At 37.3% G+C, this 24486-nt stretch overlaps 1 protein-coding gene across 2 annotated transcripts in view; it reads left to right on the forward strand.

The window, feature by feature from the left end:
- Positions 1–259: 259 nt before the first annotated feature.
- Positions 260–24486, forward strand: part of LOC109913077 (sal-like protein 3) — a 64969-nt gene continuing 40742 nt past the window's right edge. For both annotated transcript variants that reach the window (XM_048596348.1, XM_048596349.1), the window contains exon 1: positions 260–420. In XM_048596348.1, the coding sequence (XP_048452305.1) occupies positions 345–420 (76 nt within the window). In that variant the 5' untranslated portion in view covers positions 260–344. The remainder of the gene's footprint in view (positions 421–24486) is intronic.

Below are 24486 nucleotides of genomic sequence, written 5' to 3' on the forward strand. Positions count from 1 at the left end.
CATGAGGAGCAGTGTGGAAACAGGACAGGCGGCTGCCATGCAAGGGGCTGGGCGGTAATTGATCAGCGACTGAGTTCCCTCTCTCCCTCTCAGTGTGTGTGTCTGTGCTTCGTGTTTCTGATTTGAATAAATCCCAAAGTGTCTCCCCCCTCTGGCCAGGAGCCAATCGTCTGTCAGATGTGGCGATGATTAATCGCAATGCATTATTGATAATCATAATTATATACTGACATGCGCACTTGCGCCGCTCCTGCCCGGCTAATTTCCGTAATTTTGCAACTCGGGTATTTGCGAAAAAAAACATTATTTTTTTATTTGTTGCTGATGTATCTGCCACCACCACCATGTCGCGCCGCAAGCAAGCGAAGCCCCAGCATCTCAAGTCGGACGAGGAAGCAGTGGCAATAGTTTCGCAAAATTGTAAGTGTGTCTTATTTTCTTTTAAATTCCTCTTTCTCCCGTCCCCACGAACACAATTTTCTCATTATTTGTCGCTGTTGTGATTTTTTTCTTTTTTTTAATCTACCCCCATTCTTCCTCCCCCCCCCCCCCCCCCCCCCCCCCCCCCCTCCCGCCAACCTCCCTTACCCTTCCCCCCCCCCCCCCACCCCACCACCACCACCACCACACCACCACCACCAACTTCACTTAAGAGGATGTGGATGTGTGTAGTGATGATGTTCAGGCAAAAGGTTTTTTTTACCCCTAAAACTATCTCTACATCTTTTTCGTTTTGTTTGTAAAAGAGCTGGCAACCGATTTTAGTGGTAACTTGCAAACTCTATGCAATGTTTTCACACATAAGCCCCCCTTCCATTCCCCGTCCCTCCCCTCTTTAATGTGGACTTCACACCGAAAATGCAATATTTGCTATTACGCTGGGAAAAATGCAGCATTTGTCACACGTTTTCTGACTGCTTCTGAGTGAGCGGCGCCGTCTGACAGTAGTTTCGCGAGTGTTGGGCTAGTTTTGGAAAGTGATGCGGCTGGATCAGTGCTTTATATTCTACGTCTGATGCATCATTTTCTCTCCTTTTATTTGCTTAAAAGTTGAGATGCTTGTTTTTTTAGAGAGGTGCGTGAGGTCTATGTGCAAAAGGGGTGGGTTATAACTCTGCCTTTATCTATCGCTCTGTCTCTCTCTCTGTGCCTACAATGAGAGCTGTAACCGGGGCTGCTGAGGGATGTGGACTCGGGGGTTCGGACCCCGGAAACCGAACACCTACACACACACATTCACATCCAAACACATAACAACCCTCGACTACCAACAAGAGCCCCCACCCCCAACTCCAGCACTATTACTCTCCTTCCCAGCTGCGTGTTTCTAAGAAACCCTCTATGCGAGTATTTTAAGTAACAGATGTGAGCGCACACAGTACTGGTTGGTAAATCCTATTTTTAAAGAAAAACTCTGTATAATTAATTCGCATAATAGCGGATCTTGTAACTTTGAGGTTTTTGATAGACGAGAGAGGCGAGTGCGCGTGTTAAAATACAAGTGTGTGATCAGCAAAGGACATCCTAGCTTGCTTGACTTTAGCTGAAGTTTATAGAGGAGGTTGGTGTGTGTGTGTCTGTGGTGGGGGAGTTTAGTTCTCCTGTTGTTAAACAAGATATACTACTGCATTTGTTTAATTTGTGGGGTTTAGTTTAGGGTTAAGGCAGGGCCAGTGGTGCAGGAGAAGGAGCTGGGTGAAGGGTCAGTGTGGGATTGGTGTGTGTGTGTGTTGTTGAATTTACAATAAAACAAGCAGGACGGCCAGCTCCCAGCTTGACCTGCCAGCCATCTTTAATTCTCACTTCATTCCTGCACTCCTAGCCCAACATTTCTTTCACGAAAAGCATCGAATTTTAAATCTGGCCAGCTGACGCGAACTAAATTGATTTTTTTTTTTAAAATCTTGTCATAGAAGAGAGAAAGAATAACCTTAAATCCAATCAGCGTCACATTATATAGCTTGTCATGGTGTCAAACCGAAAAATAAATCGAATATTCCCAAGTTTTTTTAAAAATTTAAAATATCAGAGGAGTACAATGTTCATTTTGTTTTACTAGAGGATTTACAAGTTGAAAAGAACTGTGCAGATTTCATGACTGGCCTGTTTATTCGATTTCCTAGCTGCACCGTTTCCTCTTTGCCTGCGATATTCTATCATGTTTTAAAACGTGCGAGGGAGAAATCATCCTCCTTAAAAGATAGAGAATCAATTTGACGAAGCGGGTTTGCATGTCCAGTGTGAGGGAAGGTGAAGAGAGGAGAAAGCCGCATTGTGGTCAAGGGTTCATCCTCTCCACATACTAGCCACTGTTTGGTAAATATTTATTTTTAAAAATCAAGATTATAAATTCTGTATCTGCAGACTTCCTGTCATAGGCAGGGAAATAATTCTGACAGAAAGTGAGGTGAAAAAAATGTAATGTCGTGGCAAAGTGGTTTGTTTCTCAGCCACTTGTGCGTGTCCATTTGAACCTTCCTCTCTATAAAACATTTTGTGGTTGAGAAACCTTCGCTGAAGGGCCATTCAGCTACAATGTCTCACAATAAACATTTGTCTTCATGTTAAAACTTCACGTGACTTTACACATTTTCAATACATGTATTATTATACATGTAGAGCTGCTTTTAACATTTTTTTTAATTTGGCGGCCCGCTCTCATCTTGTCAAGCTTTCTGCCAGGCCAGGTTTCAACAGGACAATTTTAAAATATATTTTGTTTAAAAAATGGTTAAAAGAAACGTTTGCATATGGTAAGGTAGATTAAGTGCAAAGTATCTTTTTGTCATGGAAATGTTTTTTGTTTACTCCATCACGTAGAATTTCTCACACTTGGCTTGTTTTGTATCGTCCTCAATGACTACATGGCCGGATGAATGGATTTATTTCTGCAGGGGAAAAAAAGACAGCCTCACAATCAAAAGGACTACACTGCATCCCAGTGTGGAATTTTTTTGCATTATTATTGTGATCTGTGAATAGCTGTAAACTGGCTCTCACAAGCCACCAATGCAACCATGTAACGATTTTAGGTCTTTAAAGATTTACTGCGAAATGGGAGAGAGGTCCTCAGAAACAATCCATTTTTTTTGCTGCATTCTTGTGCTAAAAAGAAAGATTTCGTAATAGTAGTTAAATATTTACCCACAAACTTCCATGCTCGACTGACATGAGTAAAAACATGCTCCACCAGAATCGTTGAGTTGTGGAATCCAGACTTGTGTCATTTCGACAGTACTGCTGGAAAAAAAAGTGACTTTTCTCATGTACCGTCCACATTCACAAGTTTTTAAGGAGGCGTTGTAATTGGTTGCTAGGGAGTTTTAGATTAGTTTTCACACGTCCAGATTGGGATTGTGGTTTAATCAGATTTTACCATCTTCAATCTGGAAGTCAACAGAGGAACTGATTGGAGTTCAGGGCTGGAGGTATGAATGAGAGCTTTTACTCCCCCACTACCATGAATATCATTATTAGTCAACTTTTCATTTTATTATTTAATTGAGCTTTTTTCCCTGCATTTGGTAATTCAGTGTAGAAGTAATGGGTCATTAAATTATTTTTCCATGGTTTGAACTGTTAAATACTTTGGAATGAACATTGCGATAATTCTTATGATGAAACAATATAAAGATGCTAGAAAGAAAAGCAATAGTATAGTGAAGTTTAGATTGGAATTTGATTTGCTTAGTGCCAACGCCCTAAGAATTGTTTTTGAGTATATGTAACCTTGCAGAATTAAAGATAATCAATTTTATTGCACTGATTTATAATTCCTGCATGATTTATTACACTAAGCATGTTTCTTTTGATTTTCTAAGAATGCTGTTTGTTGAAAAGATCTTAGTTTAAGAATTGATTACAAAACGAGGAACTTAAAATTAGAATAGAAACAGAGTTCAATATAAATAAGTTTCTCAAGCCATTGATACACTAATATTTTCTATCCAGATACATTGCTCGGCTGAGTTTCCTCAATGATTTATGGTTCAAAAACTATCTTTAATAAAGACAAACACTCCTCTCAGGGTGCAGTTTTGTGTTAATATTTGCAGAATTGAATGATAATACTGTAGAAAAATAGCTCTGTGGGAAGTATTATGACCTGTCATTTGTAATGATAGTAATCTATTTAGTACAATAGCTGATAGGCTTGGTAAAAGCCATCAATGGACATTACTGTATTTCTGTTTCTGTCACTTGCTGCTCTGGTAAATTAAAACCGTTCACTGATAGCAAGTTGAATTTGCAACAGCATTAAGTGAATTTATACATTCAGCTAGAACTACCTTGTGCGTTGCTTTTTCTGTCAGATTAACAATTGATTAATGAAAATCAACAGAAATTTAAACTTGTCATTACCTAAGATAGTACCAAAGGACTGTTTAATTTTAAATTGTGACAGATGATGGTATGGTTAGTACAGCAATTTGTTTCAATAAAGGACGATGACCCATCATTTATTTTATGTAATGCACTGTGGTAAATTTGTACAAGAGTGCCATGTTATCCATGAAAAGCAATGGTGTTTGCAGATCTCTCACTTTGTTAGCTCCTAAAGAAGTATTTTCTTGTTTCAAAGGCAAAATGATATATAAATTAAAACTAGTTTATTTTTTAATAAGCTTACCAGTTTAATTGCACCTTCAGATAAAAACTTCAGTTCCACTATTATGAACATAAGTCATTTTATATAATTAGGTGGGTAGGGTGGGCATGTTTGGTCTTTAGCTTTCTAAAAAACTCATTGGCACTTGATACTATCAGTTCTGTTAGAGCACTGTATTTGTTTCAGCATGTTGCACTTTTAAATGTATGCCTATATGCTATTGTCTTTTAAGGCAATGTAATTTTCATACAGCCAAGAATAAGGTGAAATATTGTACTAATCATTTGATTGCCCTCTTTTCTTGATCACAAATTTCAAATTAATTATTTCATGAAAGAACTTTAATCTTTGCTAAAGCAATTATATTGCGGCTTTTTACAACATTCTGTAGAATTTATGGGGGCGAAAATGTAGAAGTTATAGGTCAAGGAAGTGAAATATTGCAGTTAGAATATTTTTTTGTCTGAGGTAAAGACATGTTTTGTAGTTCTTTTGTTAATCAAAATTTACTTAACACAATCACAAAAAATGGTTTAGATCAACTGTAGATGTAAATAACACTCACTTTTTGAGGGAACTTAGCTTGATAGAGGAAGCTTGTGTATATAACATTCATTGTTGTCTGAAGCTACTGATCACAAAATGGTTTTGATATAGATAACTTAAGAAGATAACATATGTTTTCCAGCTGCCAAGCTGGCAGTTGCATGATATAAAGGAGCTGCATATTATTGTTTTTACGAATACATTTTGCATTAAAAATTTTCAATCTCTTTGGAAAAATGTATAAAGCCTCTCTAATGACAAAGGCTTTTTTGCAGTTTTTAATAAATGAGAAAATATTTAAATAATAATTAGTTCTAGTAGTATGACAGTGGCATCTGCAACCATATTTAGCATAACTTATTACTTTCTCCTTCATTCAATCAGATGCTGTTATGAGTAATTTGTTTTTATTAATTCTTTTGGTTGCTGCTACCTTAGCATGTTTGTAAAGTATAACTTCTGTTCAGACATTGAGAGAATGGTGTGTTTTGATCACAGTTTAAGTTAACCAGACTACTTGTGAGGTGGACATTTTATGTGGACGACAGCATTTTCAAAATATTCACAAGCACAGGGCTGAATTGTAAAAAGCAAGTTATATTATTTACTTTTCTAAATAGAAATAATGTAATTTTACATCAGAATAGTTTATATAATAATGTTTAGTTTGTATAATAGTGAATATTAAAGAACAGTTTGACAAACACTTAGCTTTTTAGCTGCAGAAAATGGTGTGCAGCTCCAGGATTGGGAGGAGTAATGATTTGGTATGAGTATAGGTGGAATTTGCGGCTGGATTTATTCATGGCTTTTAAAAAAATACTGGGGTTGTTTTGACCTTTTGTGCTTCCTTTCTTTATTAGCACTGCATTGTTGTCCAGTGTAACACATTAGTTTCCTTTGTTTGGCTTCACTGAAAAGGTGGGATTGCATGGTGTGCCAACAAGCATCTGATGGGTTATCCCTGAGGGTGGGTAGTTAGAAGCGCTTTGACAGAGCTTGCTGATTTAACCTTTGCCTGCTTTGCCCTGCCAGAGGTGGCCACTAGATGTCAAACTCATAATACAATTAGTACATCTGTGCTGTTGACCTTGGCGGCACAGCTTACCACTGTTCTGTTAAGTGTTAACATTGAATTTGAGTGTTAAACAGAGATCCCAGTGAGTTTGTTACATGCCACAGTTTATCACATGCCCATCTAGATGAAGAGAATTGTTTACAGTCATTAAGTAGGGAAAAGTTTGCTCGGCTAGTTTCTTAACCCTCCAAGTACAGAATGATGTTTTGTTATAGGCTGAAACAAAGCTATAACCATCAACATTTATCAAAAAATAATTACATGGTGTATTGGTGTTCATGTTCTTAAAGTGGAAAACTGTTCAGTTTGGCAAATCTTTAATTCTGAATGTTGTGTACCTGTCAGGGCCCTATTCGACATTTTAGAATTAAGAGTCTTCAAGTGTTCCAAAGTTGTTTGTTTTATTTATTAATTTTCCTGCTGGCAATAGAACAATCTCTGGTACATAACCACATGACCTGGAAGTGACGTCATGGATGAAGAGTGCCCCATAAGTCATGCTTGCTGGCAAATGTTGAGTTTCTTGACATGACAATAAAGTGACGAGATATATGACTTGGTGTGAAAGCTGTAAAACGGGGACAATGGGATTTGGTTCAGAGTATTGAAAAAGTTGAATATGTAGCTGTCTCAGATGTGTCAGCTCTCGTCCATGACGTCACTGAGGTGGAACCTTCAAAACAGCACGAACGCTATCATACTCTTGATTTGTATTGAATTTGCTGCCTTTTAGAGGAGGACCTTACAGAAACCATCTCAAACAGGCAGGTACAGATCCAATTTTTACTTTATCACCATTTCATGTGATGATGTTACATACAATTTTTCTTTCATGCCATCTATTAAAATCATACAAATCTTGAGTGGCAGTTGATAAATGGAGATAATATTTTTGGGGAGGTGAAGAGGTAGTGATCCAGAATATATGGTTGAAAGCTGAAGAATGTAATTGTCAGATTCTTGTTAGCTTCACTAACCAGCAAGCAAGTTCTGTGTGCAGACGCAAAACCATTTGTTCACGTTACTGCAAAATTGCATTTAATAGCGGAATTTTAATTTTGTGTGGGAAAGCTTCATCTTTTAATGTTACGGTGTTTTCTACTAAACTCAGCACTACGACTGATGGGACAATGGCACATTGAGAAAGGCTCTGTGTTTTCTTCATTTAATCTCCCATTGTTCTCTGGTTCTTAATCAACCATTTTGGAGACTTTAAGACCACCCAGTCAGTGTTCCGATAATACTTGCGAGTAGTTCATATCCAGCGCATTCAGCAATTTATGTATATACCACCCTCATTCATAAATCGGCAAAGGTAGAATTGCAGAAACAACTTATTTTAAACTTTTATTCCCCAAAAGAAATTTGTTGCAAACTAACTTCAATACAAAGAAAATGTCAGCATTGTCCATACTACTGTTTCAACATGTATAGAGTAATACATCATATTAGGAATGTATTAGCCCTCCCCACATCTGCACTTTGTATACAAAGAGCTAATTGTTCTGTCCGAGTAATGCAGTGCTGTAATACTTAGAAAATGCAACTGTTCCAATAGAATGCTATTGCACACTGTACCACAGGTGGTTCTATGTTACAGATCCTGAGATGTGGGCCACTGAATAGATCATAATGAATGTGCCAGGTCAGTGATAGGGTTTAGCATAGCGAGAGTGCCCTCCTCTGTTCAGCCTCTTCTTGGCAGCCTTTTGAGCTGCAAAGACCACTGTGGAAGAATCTGACATTCAATCTGGAATTTTTCCCGCATTGTTAAACTCTGTGGGAAATCCCTATTTATCTCCTCCTGTCTCACAGCATGAGTTCTGTCTGCGGTGATTCATCCTTTTTTTTCACAGCATTTATGGCACAATAAAGAGTTAAAAAAACAATTTATTCCACAGACAGAGTGCTTCATCACAAATTTTCAGTAAAACTGTAGCGCAAGGAAACATTTTGATGCATTTCGGCTCCAAGTAACAGACTTTAGTTCCTTTCTTGCCCTATTGAAGCTGAGCAGTTATTTGCTACTGGCTCCAGCCTTCTGGAAAATGTTCAGTGTGGTTTCTATATTTTAAAAAAATGTGAATTATGCAAATTTGTTAACAAAAAGATTCTTATGGACTGCTAAATGAAGTGTTCTTTCTTTTGGTGCCTTAAAATTAGTAAGCACCTGAAGTACCCATTAAATATTTGCTTGACATACTATGTTGTATGTTCACAGTGTTTAATTTTTTAAAATCAGATTTGCATTTAAATGAATTTAAGCAAATTGTAGGTTAAGTTCTGAAATAAACAGATCTTTTTTTCTCAACATAATCGGTTTGTATTAGAATAGCTGTTTGGGTAAATAAAGTGTTTTGTGATCAAGCCACTTCCTTGTCCACATTAATCCATTACATGTAGCAGGGTTAATCTGTACCTTAAATATTAACAACATGGGTAGGAATTGCAAGTTAGTGCCTTGCAAATGTGATTGTGCACTGGAATGCCAGAAACTTTGGCATTTTACTTATTTAATGACTGTTTGTAAATAAGACAGAACAAACTAATTTTTATTTTGTCGCCAAGAGATTTTGGCAGAAGCGTTCATAGATGGATGAAAGAGAAATGTACCACAGTGTAGCCAGTGTAAGCAAAACCATAAATATATATATTTTTTAAAAATACCATCAAAATAATTTTAACTGTATTGCTTATTATACTACACAATAAAATATTTTTGGTGGGTTTTTGTTGACATGAACCTTTAAGGACCGGCAGCACCAGAATTTGTGATGCATTGATATTTATTTTAACTATCTTTTTAGATTGGTTGCTTAGTTTATTTAATTACCGTGCATGCATCTAGTAATATATTGTCATGGAAATGACATTTGAAGCAGTATTGGAACATATATGTTTGTGTTAATGAATTGTAGTTGCTATAACAGTGATATGTGTGAGATGGCAGTTATTAGTTGTGTTGAATATTTGTGTTACTATACAAACCAAAATCCATTATTTTTCATTTTATTAATGTTGAGGGAATAGAAAATTGTAAAATTTTTTTAAAAATGTGTTAATTCCTAGTAGTTTGTGTGAAATATATGAACTTAAGATCGCGGTATTAAAAAAGTACTTTTGCGAGGGTGAAAATGCCCTAATATTTTTTGATAGCACTCAGAATGACGAATAATAAATACCAGACAGGAAGCTAATGGCTATAATTTAACTTGGAGGTTCTGATGACATAAATCATATGAGAGAAGTTTGAGTGGTTAATGAATGTCTGCCGAATACAGAGAGTGAATTACTGCTTTTCAGTCCCTCTGTGCTATTTCTTTTCTAAACATTTAGTTGTAAAATAAGGTGAAATTTCTAAAATATGACTTTGTTGCTCCAGTAGTTTGCAACGTCCTGCATTTCTGTTATGTCAAGTTTTCAGTTACAGTACCTTCAGCTGATGATTTGATAAAATAGAGACTAAAGGTGGCATAAAGCTATAATTGATTTCTACAGCAGACCAAAATAGCTATGATTTACTAAAGCATTTTATAAATGATCAGGTACTCTTGACCATGACCAGTTCTCAGAAGATACTTCAAGTGAAAGAAGTTTCTGGAACATGTGTCGTTGGCTAGAAAACAGTCGTTTTGACATAGAGCATTTCAGTAATTATGCTCATACACTTTTCTGTGTGTTGGAGCTAGAATTGCTCAGCTAGCACAGAGGGGTTCTAAAGTGTAGGAGGGAGTGTCACAAAAGGCACTGTCAACGCGGAGGTTAAGCACCTCAAATCTGCCATCATAATATTGTGCAAGTTAATATATAACTAACAGTGGATAAAGGCCATACTCTACCAAGAAATTCGGGATGTGTAAAGCAATTTGTAGAGGTGCAAAAGAATTGCTGACCTTTCAATTTCTAGCATAAATGTACAGATAGTTATTATTTAATCAGATATTCAGCACCATTTTGGAATACTTGCTGTCTACCTGCACCATTCAAGAATCACAAATATCTTCCAAGAGTACTGGAGATCTTTTTATTACTAGGTCTTTTTAACTCATTCTCTACCTATTATTTTACTGTAGAATTCATAATAAGATATGTAATTTTCCTATCACTTCCCTGTGACCAATTAACCTTGTTGCATGTGAAATGTAGACCTAACTACATAATTTAGATCTGTCACATTTCAGAAAGACTTCATGTTTAATATTTGTTTTATTTAATAGCCATTTGCCAGCGTGTTGGGCCTCCATCTACTTTACCCACTTTAGAGCTCCCTGTGCTAAATATTCTTCCCCTTCGCTTTTCCCTCCTTTATGAGAATACTGTTTACAGATTTTTAGTTTAGAAAAATCAACATGTTAGCAGTGAACATTTGTGCTAAAATAAAACAATTTAACATTCTGTAAAGAAAAATACAACGCTGTCAAAATGAATTCCTTTCTGTAGCAGAAAAACAATGCATTATGCAGGTTTTTTTTTATTTCAGGATTTCAAACCACAACCCAAAAATTCCTGATTCCAGCCATGCGTGGTTCTGCAAAGTAATAGCAAATGAAAAGTTAAGATCATATTATAAACATCTCTCATATATAAGTGCTAAGAAATATTAGGAAATAATTGATTCTGTATCAAGGGACTTTTTCTTAAAGTAGCCAGTCAAAATTTTTACCAATGTTTGTCACTCTATCATCTTTGCATCGAAGCAGATTACAATACAACTCCTTTGTTCTGCTTACATAAAATATTCTTCAATGTTCAACAAAATAAGCAGGCTTTTCAAAAAAAAATCATATAGCACATTTACATTGTTGATTGAGTCCTGTATGGATCTATTGATCAAAGCTAAATTCAATCCTGGCACTCCACTTGCATGGCACCATGACAGGAGGTACTCTAGACTGTATCACATTCATGTCAATGCATACTCCTGTGTTGTACAAGGGGGCAGAAGCCAGCGAGGGATTTGAATCGGGCTGTTTACATGGTCTTGATTTGAATCACACTAATCCTGTGCTGCTTTAATATCAGCACTGTGAGATAGATGCATTTTTATCTTTGATGGGCTGTAAGAGCAAGAAAAAAATTACATGTTGCACTTCAATACAAAACAATTGCAAATTCTGTGAAAAAAATGCGATCAGTTATGTAAACAGAAATACAGTTATCAACTCAAATCTGTACGTAGTTGAATGGTTTATGCAGACATTAGTAATAAATATTCAGAGTCCAGAGATCTGTCTGTAAAAAAGAAACTCAGTAAAGTTGCTTCCTACCACAAAGGCCAGCATTTTGATAATTCTTGCAATATAGTTTTTTGTAATTGGAGCTTGTATTGCAGAGGTAACAGTTAAAAAGAAAGTAATTTGTTCATCTTGAAGGCTTTTCTTCCTGTCAGTCGTAATACGTTGTAAATTTTAATCCATAGACTGGGATTTTTTTTCAAAGGGATGCTGTTCAGCAAAGGTTACTAACATGCTATTAGCCCTTCTCTCATTGTAGAAGTGCCAGATACTGTATATGCCAAACTATTCATGCATCAGCAACCCTGTAATGGATACTTGAAATTGCAACTCATCGATATAAAAAGAAATCATTTTACAACATGTAAATTGAGCTTAACTATTAGTGATATGTGACTTTTAAATTTTTCTTCTCACCGAGTTTATAATGACATGCCCTATCGTAGTTCAGCACGTTCCTGAATCGTTCTTCTAGTGATACGAGGACACTTTCAATTGGCTACATTATTTGTCTTTCCTGATACACCATAGCTGTGCCACATATATCATTTCAAGTGCTCAATTTTCCTTGATTTGCATTCCTTGAAATGGTTCTTCCCCGGTAGTAAGGTAGTAGAGCTGTTAATGTTCATTCATTTGGTTCAGCATGTAAATAATAGGGATCTCAGTCATTTTGCATATTTAAGATAAAAATCAGCAGACTTTGTGAAATGGGCTTTATTCACAGTTGCCACTTAATCTTTTCCAAAAAGGTGAATATGAATAGTACAGCTATTTTTTTTATGTTTGTGTCTGCTTCAGAAGGTATTTCCATTAATGTAAATATTTGGAGTAACAATCCTAAAATAGTGATGTCCAATAGGATTTGTAAATTTTAGGAACTGACATGTTTCTGGTTTGGCAGAGATTTTTATTTGAATTCAGTTTTCTTTTATTTTAAGTTTATTTTTAATTTTCATACAAATATACAGCTTTTTGAGTTAATTTTCATTATGTAATTTTTAAGTTGACATTCCTCCTTGCATTCACTTTCAATTTTCTCAGGTTTCCAGCCATTGCTCTCCATTAATACCCTCGATTTGACGAGTTCTAACGTTGTCAAACACCTTGCCCAAAGTGAAGTTCTGATGATCCAACTTTTGTTTTGCAGCTTGACAGTGGCAAGAATAAAGCCATCCTAAATTTGTTTTCTGCTGGAGGTACTTGGACTGTAACCCTCAAATTTCATGCCCCCAGACTGGATCAGAACTCAAGCACTGTCCATTGATGAAAACCAGGGTGACTTACTTAAATTCCCATTCTCAATCATTAGCAAGAGTGCTTATTACAGCCTCTAGTTTGTTGCATGCTCTCCACTCGTGTTGAAAGTCTTATCCATATTTTTAGCACTTTCAGGCTCAGTTTTACCACTGGCTTTCCCAGTTGTACTCTCCACAAAACCCTAATTTAACTGGACAGCCCATATAAATATATGTGTATATATAGGGGGTTTACAAACATCTGACCTATGAACATGATCCCATATAGTGGTGTAATTTTAAATATATAATTTTAAATGAACATTTCCTGTACTTAGGAAGGCGTGCTTTATATTGTCCTACATTGTGTCACAACTTCTGTACAAATTGACTTGTGAACAAACTCAGGAACCAAACCCACTTGTAACCTGGAACTGCCTGTATATGAGCAGATCAGAGGTTGGAATTTCTGTAGTGAGTAAGTCAATTTCTGACTTCTGCAATCCTGTCTACAAGCCATAAGTCAGAAGCGTAATGATAAATATTCTCCACTTGCCTGGTTGAGTGCAATGCTGAACATCATCCAAGACCCCCATCCATCAGCTTAACAGTTCACTACCTCCACCACTGGTGCAGTGTGGGAGCAATATTGACCATCAACAAGATGCATTGCTGCAACTCATTAAGGTTTCTTTTATAGCAGCATCCAAACATACAAATTCTACCAGCCAAAAGAATAGAAGCAAAAGACACATGGGGACATCATCACCTGCTTCGTCCTCCATACCACACACCATCCTGACTTGGAAGTATGTCACTGTTCTTTCACTTTCGCTAGATAATAATTCTGTGACTCCCGTCCTAACAGGTTGGGTGTGACTGCATCTGATGCACTAAAGAGGGTCAAAACAGCTGTTCATGATTATCCTCTCAAGGGCAATTAGGGATGGGAAATAAATGCTGACCTCATCAGTAATGCGTGCAGTCCATGAAAGAATATATTTGTTTTAAAATCCAACTCATTCAGAACTTGTCACCCTCATTCTATTGCACATAAAATTCCAATTGTTATCCCACAGATTGCAGTCAACCTCCAACAACTTCCCATCCTCTAATGCTGTGACTTCAGCAGCTTTTTCATCAGCGAATTGCCACCTTTTTGTGTAAATCAAGTTCCATATACTTGCTTGTGTCACCCTTACTGTTTCAACACAGGTATACAATGTGTTCTGCTTCCTTTGATTCTGTGTTTATTAAAACAAGTTTTATACAGCCTTGCTCTCACACAGTGGAGCTCCCCAAGCTGTTTCACCTTCCTGTGTCTCTGCCCATTTTCAAAATCTTCTTTAAAGCGTCCTCTTTAAACAACAAATTTGGCCGCCTCACTGAACCTCAGTCCCCATTTGCGAATGATCTTCAATTATAAAACAACATGCGACGTCTTGTTCTTTTACTGGAGCTAAGCAATTGCAATTGTTATTTTTGCACAAGCTGCTCACTGTCATGAACCCTGCTACAGCCAAGAAAGCTAACTCTGGTCTTCTCAACTGTTCCCTAATTTAACCTTGTGCTTTTGAGTAAACAAACATGATCATTGTTTTGAGTGGGTAAAACAGTGTAATTTTTTCCTACGCTTGAGTTAAAACATTATTTCTATAAGATGGTAAATCATCTTATATTTCAGCTGAGACCTGACAAATTTAAGCCTGATTAACATAATTGCTAAGTAGCCCCAAGACCTTATTTTGTTTGTTTGCTTTTTGGAATGTGAACTTCACTGACATGGCCAGTATTTATTGCCTTTCCCTAATTGCCCTGAGAAGTAGCGGTGAGCTGTCACCTAGTGCCATTGCAGTCCATGGGATGCCGGCACATCCAAAGTACTTTTAGGAGGGGAGGCTTTTGACCCTATGACAGTGAAATCATGTCAACGTAGATCCGAGTCAGGGTGGTGTGTGACTTAAAGGGGAACTTGCAGCTCGTGGTGCTCCCACACATTTGCTGTCATTGCCATTCTAGATAATAGAGGTTGTGGATTTGTAATGTACTGTCAAAGGAGCTTTGAGGGGGTCAAAGCAAATTGTAGGGAAACTACCTGACTGTCAGCCTGTATTTTATTCACTTAAAATTTCCCTCTTCCATCTGCAAATTCTGAAAAAGAATCCTTTACGAAATTTCAGCCTTAGTTCCTGTGTGAGATCTGATGAAGGGTAAACACCTAAAATATCAACACTGCTTTGTTCACTTCACAAATACTGGAATGTTTCCTGTATTTATGCAGAATTTTTTGCTTTTACTTAGTAAATGAGTCACTACACTCAGCTCATTTGGGAGAGGCTGGTGGTATGATTTAGGGGTCCTTACATTCTGCTCGATTTCCATTGCAGCATTAACAGTTGCATTTAGATCATGTGAAGCACATTAATTACTAAGGACACCAAGTAGTATAGTAGTTAAAATAAATGCTCTTTTACCTGCACTAGTAGATTACCTCCTCTAATTCAAGCTAACCTAAGTCAATAATATGGAACATCTCAATTAATATGAAATTATAGTTTGCAGGAACGAGTGAGTCTATAGGAAAATAAGTATTTATGTGTCAGATGTGCAAAGTAGCTTTTAGAAAGAGGGTAGCATCTCATTGTTGGAACAGAATAGATGGAGTCCCATTTGATTTTAATGCAGTGTATAGCTGATGTAGGTTGCTTGTGTAATATCCTAATAGTGCACCTGAAGCTTAAATAAGTCAAAATCCACCCCACAACATCCTTAGAATTGTTTATACATACAACGATAAAATTAGGGTAGTAATGTTTAGTTTTATTTAACTCTTTATCACCACTTTTGTAAGCTATTGCACATTGATCTCTACTTAAGATATAGATTATTGTTCAGTGTGACCTCTGGATATGATAATAAATTGAAATAGAGCACATGATCCTAGGCTGTTCCAGAAGTCAAAATATTGCAGGCAGTGCCTGGTGAAACCAGAATGTGGGACCGTCCTCCAGGGTGCTGGAATTTGTGCCTGTTGGACAACTTCCCACGTGAGTGTAAATTTGATTCATGCCTTCCCATCCTGGCATTGGTAAAAGGAAGTGGAAAACGTGAAAGGGCCTCCTCTGTCCTCAACACATTGTCTATCAGAAAGGAGTGGTTGCTGAAGCGACACAGTGGGCTCCACGAGACTTGGAGACTTGAGTTGTAGTATCTTGAACACTCCAAAATTTCATTATCTTCGTATCAGTCGATCTCCTCATCCCTTCCGTTTTATCGTGTGGGCAAGATGTATCCAAACAAGATGCATGGCCATTCACATATTTTACATGAACTACCTGGCCCCAGAATCCCTTGGAGAATCAGGATCCCTTTAAGTTGTTCCAGCACAGCACAGTTTCTGATTCACTGTTGTTATGACAATGGATAATTTTCAATACCACAAACTAAACAGATGCTCTCACAAAACTAAGAAGTCATGGAAAAGTTGACAAGATGCTGGCATCCAAGGCCCCAATAAGAGTAGTTTTGGTATTCATGTTAGAATAATCCCATTGTGTGTAAGAGCTTTACCATTAAAGCCTCAGCTGCAGATCCTTTGGTCTTCATAGTAGCATGCTCTTTCAAAGAGGTTGTACTGGCAATATGCGCTGAATGGCCTCCAGCATTTCATTGTTCTTATACTTTGGGAGCTCACCATGCTCTATTGCAGCTTACAGTGCTAAGAAACGTCCCCGCATGCATATATAAACAACGTGTGGAGATGCTGGAGTGGACAAGGTAGAAGTCACATGACACCAGATTATAATCCAACTAGTTTATTTGAAATCATAAGCTTTCGAAGCTCTGCTTCTTCATCAGTGAAGTGAATGGAAGCACACAGGCACAGAATTTATAGACAGAAAGATCAAAAGATAGTACAAATGGCATGAGTGGAGTGTCAACAGGCTGAATAACAAGTCTCTGCAGGTGATCAAAAGTGTCTGACGGTGTGAGTAAAGTGTTAACAGCTGAATAGCAAGTGAAGAGATGACCTATGATCCAATTAACTGAGGCAGAGAGATAATTACAAAAAATTAAAAATAAGGTGATGCTGGAGACAAACTAAATGACTGGAATAACGTGATAGGTATAAAAGTCACATGCCGAGGATCTAACCAAAGTAACAACATTGTCAATGTTCCTCTCACACCATTTGTACTATCTTTTGATCTCACTGCCTATAAATTCTGTGCCTGTGTGCTTCCCTTCACTTCACCTGACAAAGGAGCAGCGCTCTGAGAGCTTGTGATTTCAAATAAACCTGTTGGACTATAACCTGGTGTCATGTGACTTCTAACCTTTTATAAGTACAAGTACAATAAAGTTTAGGTAAAGAGTCCCTGTATCATCCAGTCTTTCCTACACAAATTGTAATACTGTGTATATTGCAAAACATACACTCTTCAGCCCTGCTGATCCATGTGATTCCCTAGAAGAATTGAGAAACCAGATAAAATTCCAAGCCAGTTATGGAGAAAAGAAAGCTGGGAAGTTCTTCTCGGACATTGTTGCAACCGGATCTAGTCCAGGAGGTTACTTCGGTCCTGAATTTTCTGCAGTGCTTACCATTTGCAAAAGGCAAGGGCTGGTAGTCAGAAACCAATCTGTTCTGACTTAAGGCAATTATGTAAATATTCCCCCACCACATGAAATGGCTGCTTGTTTCAGAGATCCGAGAACCAGCTCCTGATATCCTATCGAGTTCTGACTTTGTACTATGTAAAATTGCGACCCATTCTCCCACTAATCTATTTGATTGGAAAAATGTGTCAGTTGAAATGTAACCTTAATCAAATTATTCCAAATTCCACTTGTCTCTGAAATGTAGGGTCCTGACCCTTTTATTCTGTCTGCTTGGTCAAGATTGTTTTTCATCACTGAGAATTAAATTTGTGATCCTCCTCTGAGAGACTCAATACATTCCAGCGTGTGGAGAAAGCAAAACCAGCCACTGTATCCAAATGAGGCCTAACCAAGATCTTGGCACAAGGATCAACAGTTGCCACCATATTATGTATAGCCATGGATATTCTCAAAAGGATACCATAAGATGGGTTAGCTCCAGTAGCAATGCTCTGATTCAGGCAGATTTCATTTGGGATGAGCCCTTTTGCTGTTCAATTGAATAAGAATGTCTTGGATATCTGGCAAGCGGCCTCCTGCTTCTTCACTGTTACTTCACTTGCACCTTATCACTCATGCTCTGTGATTCGCCAAATCCTCCTTCACACTGTCAAAATCTCCCCCGATACTTGTCAAAATGGTTGGAAATGGAAAATAGTGTCCAGTTATGTTCTGTTCCATATTCTGTTCACTACAGAATGCAGCAATGATTTAGAAACAGGGCCCAGAGATGCTGGTGTCCAAATATAAAAATGCTGTTAAAAAGGAGACATTGCAAATTAATCTGAAATGCAATGGAAGCTGTAAAAAACATATTGATATAATGATAGAATTAAAATAAGTGTAGTGAATGGAGTTCAATCGCAGTAAGCCCGGGATGACACATTTTTGTTAAAAATGTAATTGTAATTTGGGAGAAATCTGTATAAGAATTGTGGAAGAGCAATGGTATGGAGGGGACGAGATTTCAAGTTGATAAAGGCCATGTTTCTAGTAAATAAGGATATAAACACAGCTTATTATGTACTCAGATTATTTTGTGATAGGCTAACATGAGGAGGGTTCTTCTGCCCATTGGATCTAATCACTCTACATTGATAATCCTCATGTCTTCCTGTCACAGCCTTAATATCCACCCGAACAAGCAAATAGGACCTCAGTTTCACAACTCATTTAAAGCAAAATGCCTCTGATAATGTAGCGCATTTTCAGAATGTGTTTGAATGCCAATTATGCCCCGGATCCTGATTGGGAATTCAAACCTAAGCTTCTGACTCAGAGGCAAGAATGATAGTGTGAATAAAGCTGATATGAAAATTGAAAATGCTGGATGTACTCAGCAGGTTTCGAAGCATCTGGGAGATAGAAGCAGAGTTAATGTTTCCTGCCTGTGACCTTTCCTCTGGTACTTTTTGGCTGTGTCGAGTTGATACTATGTTCATTTTGCACCACTGCCTTGAATCAGTGAATTTTAAATTTTTGTGGTCAAACTTTCCTGCCTCCATCATGCTAAATTTGTCTATTCCTATCTTAAACTTGATAGATCTGTAATTTTCAAGCACTTGTCAATCAAAATTTATCTATCTTTCCCTATCCTGCAGTCACTAGGTGTTCGTCATCAGCAATGTTTCCACTAATTTTGAGTTGTTTTGCTCCATGACCATGAGTAACTTATCAGCCTAACCAAATCAGACTGGTGTTTCAGCTAAACTCCAGAACCTTTTTCTCATCTTCATAAATAAACACAAATACATAATAATCCAGGATGATTCTTCACTGGAATGCTGAAAGAAAGCACCACAATTGGAAGTGCGGTTTTTTGGATGAGTCATTAAACTGAAGTCCCCATTTATATTTCAGGTGGATGCCAAATATCTTATGACACAATTAAATGAAAAGCAGGGGAATCCTCCAATTTATCCCTCAATCAACAGCACTGAGAAGAACAGATTATCTGGTGTGTACCTGGTTGCTGTTTGTAGGACTTTACTGTGTACAAACTGGGTATTACATTTCCCTATATTTCAACAATAATCACAAATCAAAGCACCTCATTAGCTGTACGTTCTAAAGTCATGAGAACACAATATAAATACAAGATCTTTGTTTTGTTCAGCACTAACTCTTAAAATGTATTTGTCTCATGAGACTATTCTGATCGTGTTTTTATATTTACCTCTTTCAGAAATCCAGCAACAAATCAGTTACTTATTTATTTGAGAGCATAAATGAACTAACTTAAACAGTCTTGAAGATTATTTTACCTAGTCCTATTGTAGCTTTTACGCTTATTGGTTCTGTCAGCATAAGTAAAGTAACTGACACTATTGCAGCTGATCTAAAGTTTTCATACTTCACTCTTCTGCCAAATTTGGTAATTCTACCCCTAGATATAATTTTATTGAAAAGCTGTATCAGCCTGTCTCTTCCTGCATCTTGTCTGTTATTTCATCATATTCCTTGCCAATTTCTAAGTATCTAACTTTCCACTTCTTTTGTCACCTTGATAATTGCTAAACCCTGCTAAAGAAAAAGTCGACCCTCATAGAATCATAGAGCATTTATAGCACAGAAAGAGGTCATTAAGCCCATCAAGCTCTCCATGGCGCCAGTCTTGTCAGTCTCACACCCCTGTTCAATCCCAGTCGCCCATTCCACTTTCTTTTGAAATCATTGTTTGTGCTTCACCAGCCACATAGGCACTTTTTATGGTCCACTTTTCTCTTCAGACTTTTCTTGTTGAATGCATTAAAGATCACACTTCCAATTCTTTACCTGTTCAATTGTTGTGAGAGAGTTGTAATTATCCCTACTCTGTCAGTTCCTCTGCTGTCTGAACTCCAAAAGGATCTCTAATCCCTCCCATCAAGAAAAATGCCTTCAAAGTCAATGTATTTACTATTTCATAACTTATTTTTCTGTTTAGAAATTTACTTCCTAGAAAAATATCTTCACTCTTTTCTAATTTGTTTGATTGCCTTTCTATACCTAGTAATCTCCAAATGAGTGGATATCTGCTGTAACTCACAAACTGTACATTAAATTAAAAGATCTGACCAAATCCACAATTGGAAACTTAGATACCTTTATATGGTTCATTCACCACTGATATGTGATGTCCATTTAGAACTCTTATTGATTGCTTTGGTGCATCATCAATTGTTATGAGCAACTCCAAAACATTTCATATGTTCTGGCTCCACCCTTCTAAAAAAGTTATTACCGCCTACCAAAGTAATGTTCATGACTGTCTAATTTGCTCTAAAGTTATTCTATCTGTACAGATTTAGCTCTGTAGCCTCTTCTCTAACCCACAGTATTCCTCCTTTATGTAATTAATAGCATTTTCCACATATTCTGCAGCCAGACTTTTGTTGATATTTCTACTCAACAGGCATCAGTGTCCTTCAGATGATAGGTTTACGTGCACTGTAATGGCTAAATTAGTTCCATTCACCCATCTTCAGTGGATCAATGAAAATTTAGTTTCAGTTCTTCTGCACACTTTACTTTTGTTTTTTGCAGCTTAACAGCTACGTCTCATTAACTTTAATGGTCTCACCTTCAGTTCTTTCTCACCATTCAGTATTCTTGTCCTCATTACCTCCTCTGACCTTAAATAAAGCTCCTACATCTCCTCCATTACTAAAGCTATCCAAATCCTTGTTTTTTTTTCTTTCATGCCACACTTATTTTCCCCTAAATCATTTTTAAATTCTATGAAGCTGATGTCAGAAAAGATTATCCACAGGAGGGTCTTTTAACATCCCTGGCCACCCCAAGGTAGGATAACAGAATCCTGTCAGCTGAATCCTCCTCTCACCATTGGTCTCCAATGTGTCTTTCTCTGCCATGAGCTCTCTTGGCTGCCTCACTCTGTCTCATTGATAATGTTCTTGCTCATGCTTCTTTGCACTTTCCCATCTCATTTATGCAAAATATCATCCTACTTTATGAGCACCATCCTCCCCAACCCCACCTTACTCCACCCTCATTTTGCAGTTTAAAACTGAGTGCACGCCCTTTAGTCCATAATGCACCACTTAGCAACAATTTAGCACATTTCCTTTCTCATTAAATAAAAACTGAAAGAACTGCGGATGCTGTAAATCAGGAACAAAAACAGAAGTTGTTGTAAAAGCTCAGCAGGTCCAGCAGCATCTATGAAGAAAAAAATCAGAGTTGACGTTTCAGGTCCGGTTCTGAGGAAGGGTCACCGGACCCAAAACATTAAGTCTGATTTTTTTCTTCACAGATGCTGCCGGACCTGCTGAGCTTTTCCTTTCTCATTACCTGGTTCCTTTTATAATCCATGTGCTCTTAAAAGCCCAGACTGGACATCATTTTATAACTGCTTCCAGATTTGCCTAATCTCTTGTTTTCCTCTTTTCAACTGGGGTAGCGTGCTACGTCATTGGTCTTTGCCCTTCATCTCGTGTTCCGACAACATAGAATTCATATTCAGAAATATATATTTGAAAAAGCATAAACGCAGACTCTTTGAAGCAGCAGCCAAAATCCCACAGTGGGAGAATTTAGAAGTTGTGAACCTATCAATTGATATCATCTCCCCAGTTTCTGGAATTTAATAGTTCTGATTTAAGGTATCATATGTTCTGATCTGAATGGCTGGATAGTGCACCATGGTGGATATTTCAGCTTGTAAGGGAGGGCAGCGGGGAGGTGGGGAGATTAAAGGCAAGAAAAACAGTTTACTATCACTTTAATCACAATCCCACTAAAACACACCCAACTGTGGACTTTTTATTATGTATCTGATAACTGCACAGCAGTCATGTGGCCCAAAGTATTGAAGCACAATGATGCGTTGCTGCCAGTGTGGACATCACAGTGGAAAATGGGGAAGAGATTAAAAAATGAGTATGCAGAGCAATAAAATTATTGTCATTTTTGGAGCGTTCCATGCAGCGGCAGTTTATGTAACAAGATTAGTGCTACAGATCATACTTACATATTAGGCAATGGATACTGTGCATTAAGAGGTCTGTAGGAACATTTAATAAAGAGGGCTTTCTTGTAAAGTAATGAATTATATTGGTGTCTGCCAGGGAAGTAAATACCGTATTCATTAAGAAAACTTGAGAGTAAAAAGATTTCTATCTCAAAAAGATTCCTGTAAAATGCCACAGTAAAAAGATGGTGGGTGTTGCAAGGTTGCATGAAGAGGTTTTTAGGTAAGCTATTTTGTCCCTTATCCAAAACATGCAGCGCCCAAAAAATTGTGTTTTGCTTTACTGTCTTGCTTAACCAAAGGTAGATTTTAAACCTCAGAGCAAGTTATTAAATCAGAAGGATTTTAGCTTAGTTTTCCTTGTCAGAGCATTGGCAGAATTTTCTTTTAAAAGCACTTAAAACTGGGCAGTATATAGCAAGTTGCTATTCTGAAGTTTTAATTTGTTCCTGATGCACATTTGGTATTAAGGAAAATTTTTACTTCATTTTCTTCATATCTGGGTTCTTACTGAGTTTGGATTTTATGAATGCTGATATCTCTCAGAAGAGACCACTCTTCATGAATCCTCAATAGTTGTTTACCTGACTGATTGCAAGGGTAGCAGATGTAGTCATCACATCAAAGGCTGATCTAGTCCGCACTGGATGTATGCACACTTGTAGACATGGACTTTCCAGGAGATGTAACAGAATAGAGATCAAAAGCAAAAAACGTGGGCTGATTATTTCATTCCATCACTGCAGAATGCCAAGAATGATTGTAATACCATCACCACTCCCCAGCCAATGTGATCTTTTGAGTTCACTAGCCGTGCTCCAATTTAAATGAGCTGGTTTTCCTCCAGTAGTGCTGAGAGAACATTTCCTTGGTGCCTCAAGAGCCAGTAGTATACTTACCTGCAAGTATAAATGCAACTACTTTTTGCACATTCTTTATGGCTGTGAGTGGGCTAAATATACAGCTTGACTGTACAAGCTAATGATGCAATTTCCGCATTTCTGACAAAAGATCCACTCCCCACCCCTCCGCAACATAACCCCACACTATACAATTAAACAAGAAATGGCAAGTAGAAATTAAACTTGAGGCTTTTAAACAATTATGCGTACATTAGGAGCCTTGAAGTGCAGTTATTTTTAACCCTGCTCCTCTTATGCATAAGCAATAAAGCATATTTTTAATGATTCAAAATAATATGCCATGGTTTGTTGTGACAGGGTATCTTATTGCACTTAGACTTGCATTTGCAAATGTGGGTACTTTGCAATTTTTGAGTGGCAAGCTGTTTAAAGTACAAGCTGGTAACATCACAGAAGGGGAAACAGAGCTTGAAGACAACAAACTGTTTATCTCTTTAATTATTCAGATTGACCAATTTTGAAATGAACAGCACATGCACTAGGAAAGAAAGTGGATAAATTAAATGTCAAAACATGTAGAAAAAATAAATAGAGGGAAAAGAAACAAGGAACTGAGAGAGATGAATATGACAGAAAAGAGAAGGATTTTATTTTAAGATTAAATTTACTTTTTAAAAAAATGTCTCTAACAACAAGTAAAACCTGAAGGAATGAGACTCTGCGCTTATACCAGTTAAATTTCATAGCCAGAGAGATATTAAGTGGCAATAGTTAATACTTGATATGTTATGAAATGAATACTCAATTTTTAAATGGGCCAGATTTCATTTTCTGTGGGGAGTTCAGTTTGTATGTTCCGCACAAACACAGCATTCAATGCATTTCAATGTTAAGGCAGTCAGCATGATGCCATTTTTGATAAGCTAATGATGGAGCGGTGCATCTTGCAATAAATAAGTGACCGCTGTTAATTGTCTCAAAATTATTATTAAAAATTTCAATAGTGCTGCTCAAATGGAGGGAAACCTCTCAGAGTAATTGAAGTGGGAGCAGTGTACGAGCAGTAACAGTGTCACAGCAGCAGTGGGTGTGTGCAACAGGAGACATTTGGCGAGAGGATATTACCAAGGTGGGGTGGAGTGAGGCTTTGGAATGATTCCAAAGTAAGGACAAGGATCTTGAAATCATTTTAATTAGAAATGTTTTTTTTCAAATGTACGAAATGGAGAAGTTTTTGGCACAAATGCCTTTTCAGCAATAACCCTGACTAATGTGGTAGGTGTT

The sequence above is a fragment of the Rhincodon typus genome, chromosome 4, assembly GCF_021869965.1.
Source record: "Rhincodon typus isolate 14 chromosome 4, sRhiTyp1.1, whole genome shotgun sequence".
In the NCBI taxonomy this organism is placed as follows: Eukaryota; Metazoa; Chordata; class Chondrichthyes; order Orectolobiformes; family Rhincodontidae; genus Rhincodon; species Rhincodon typus.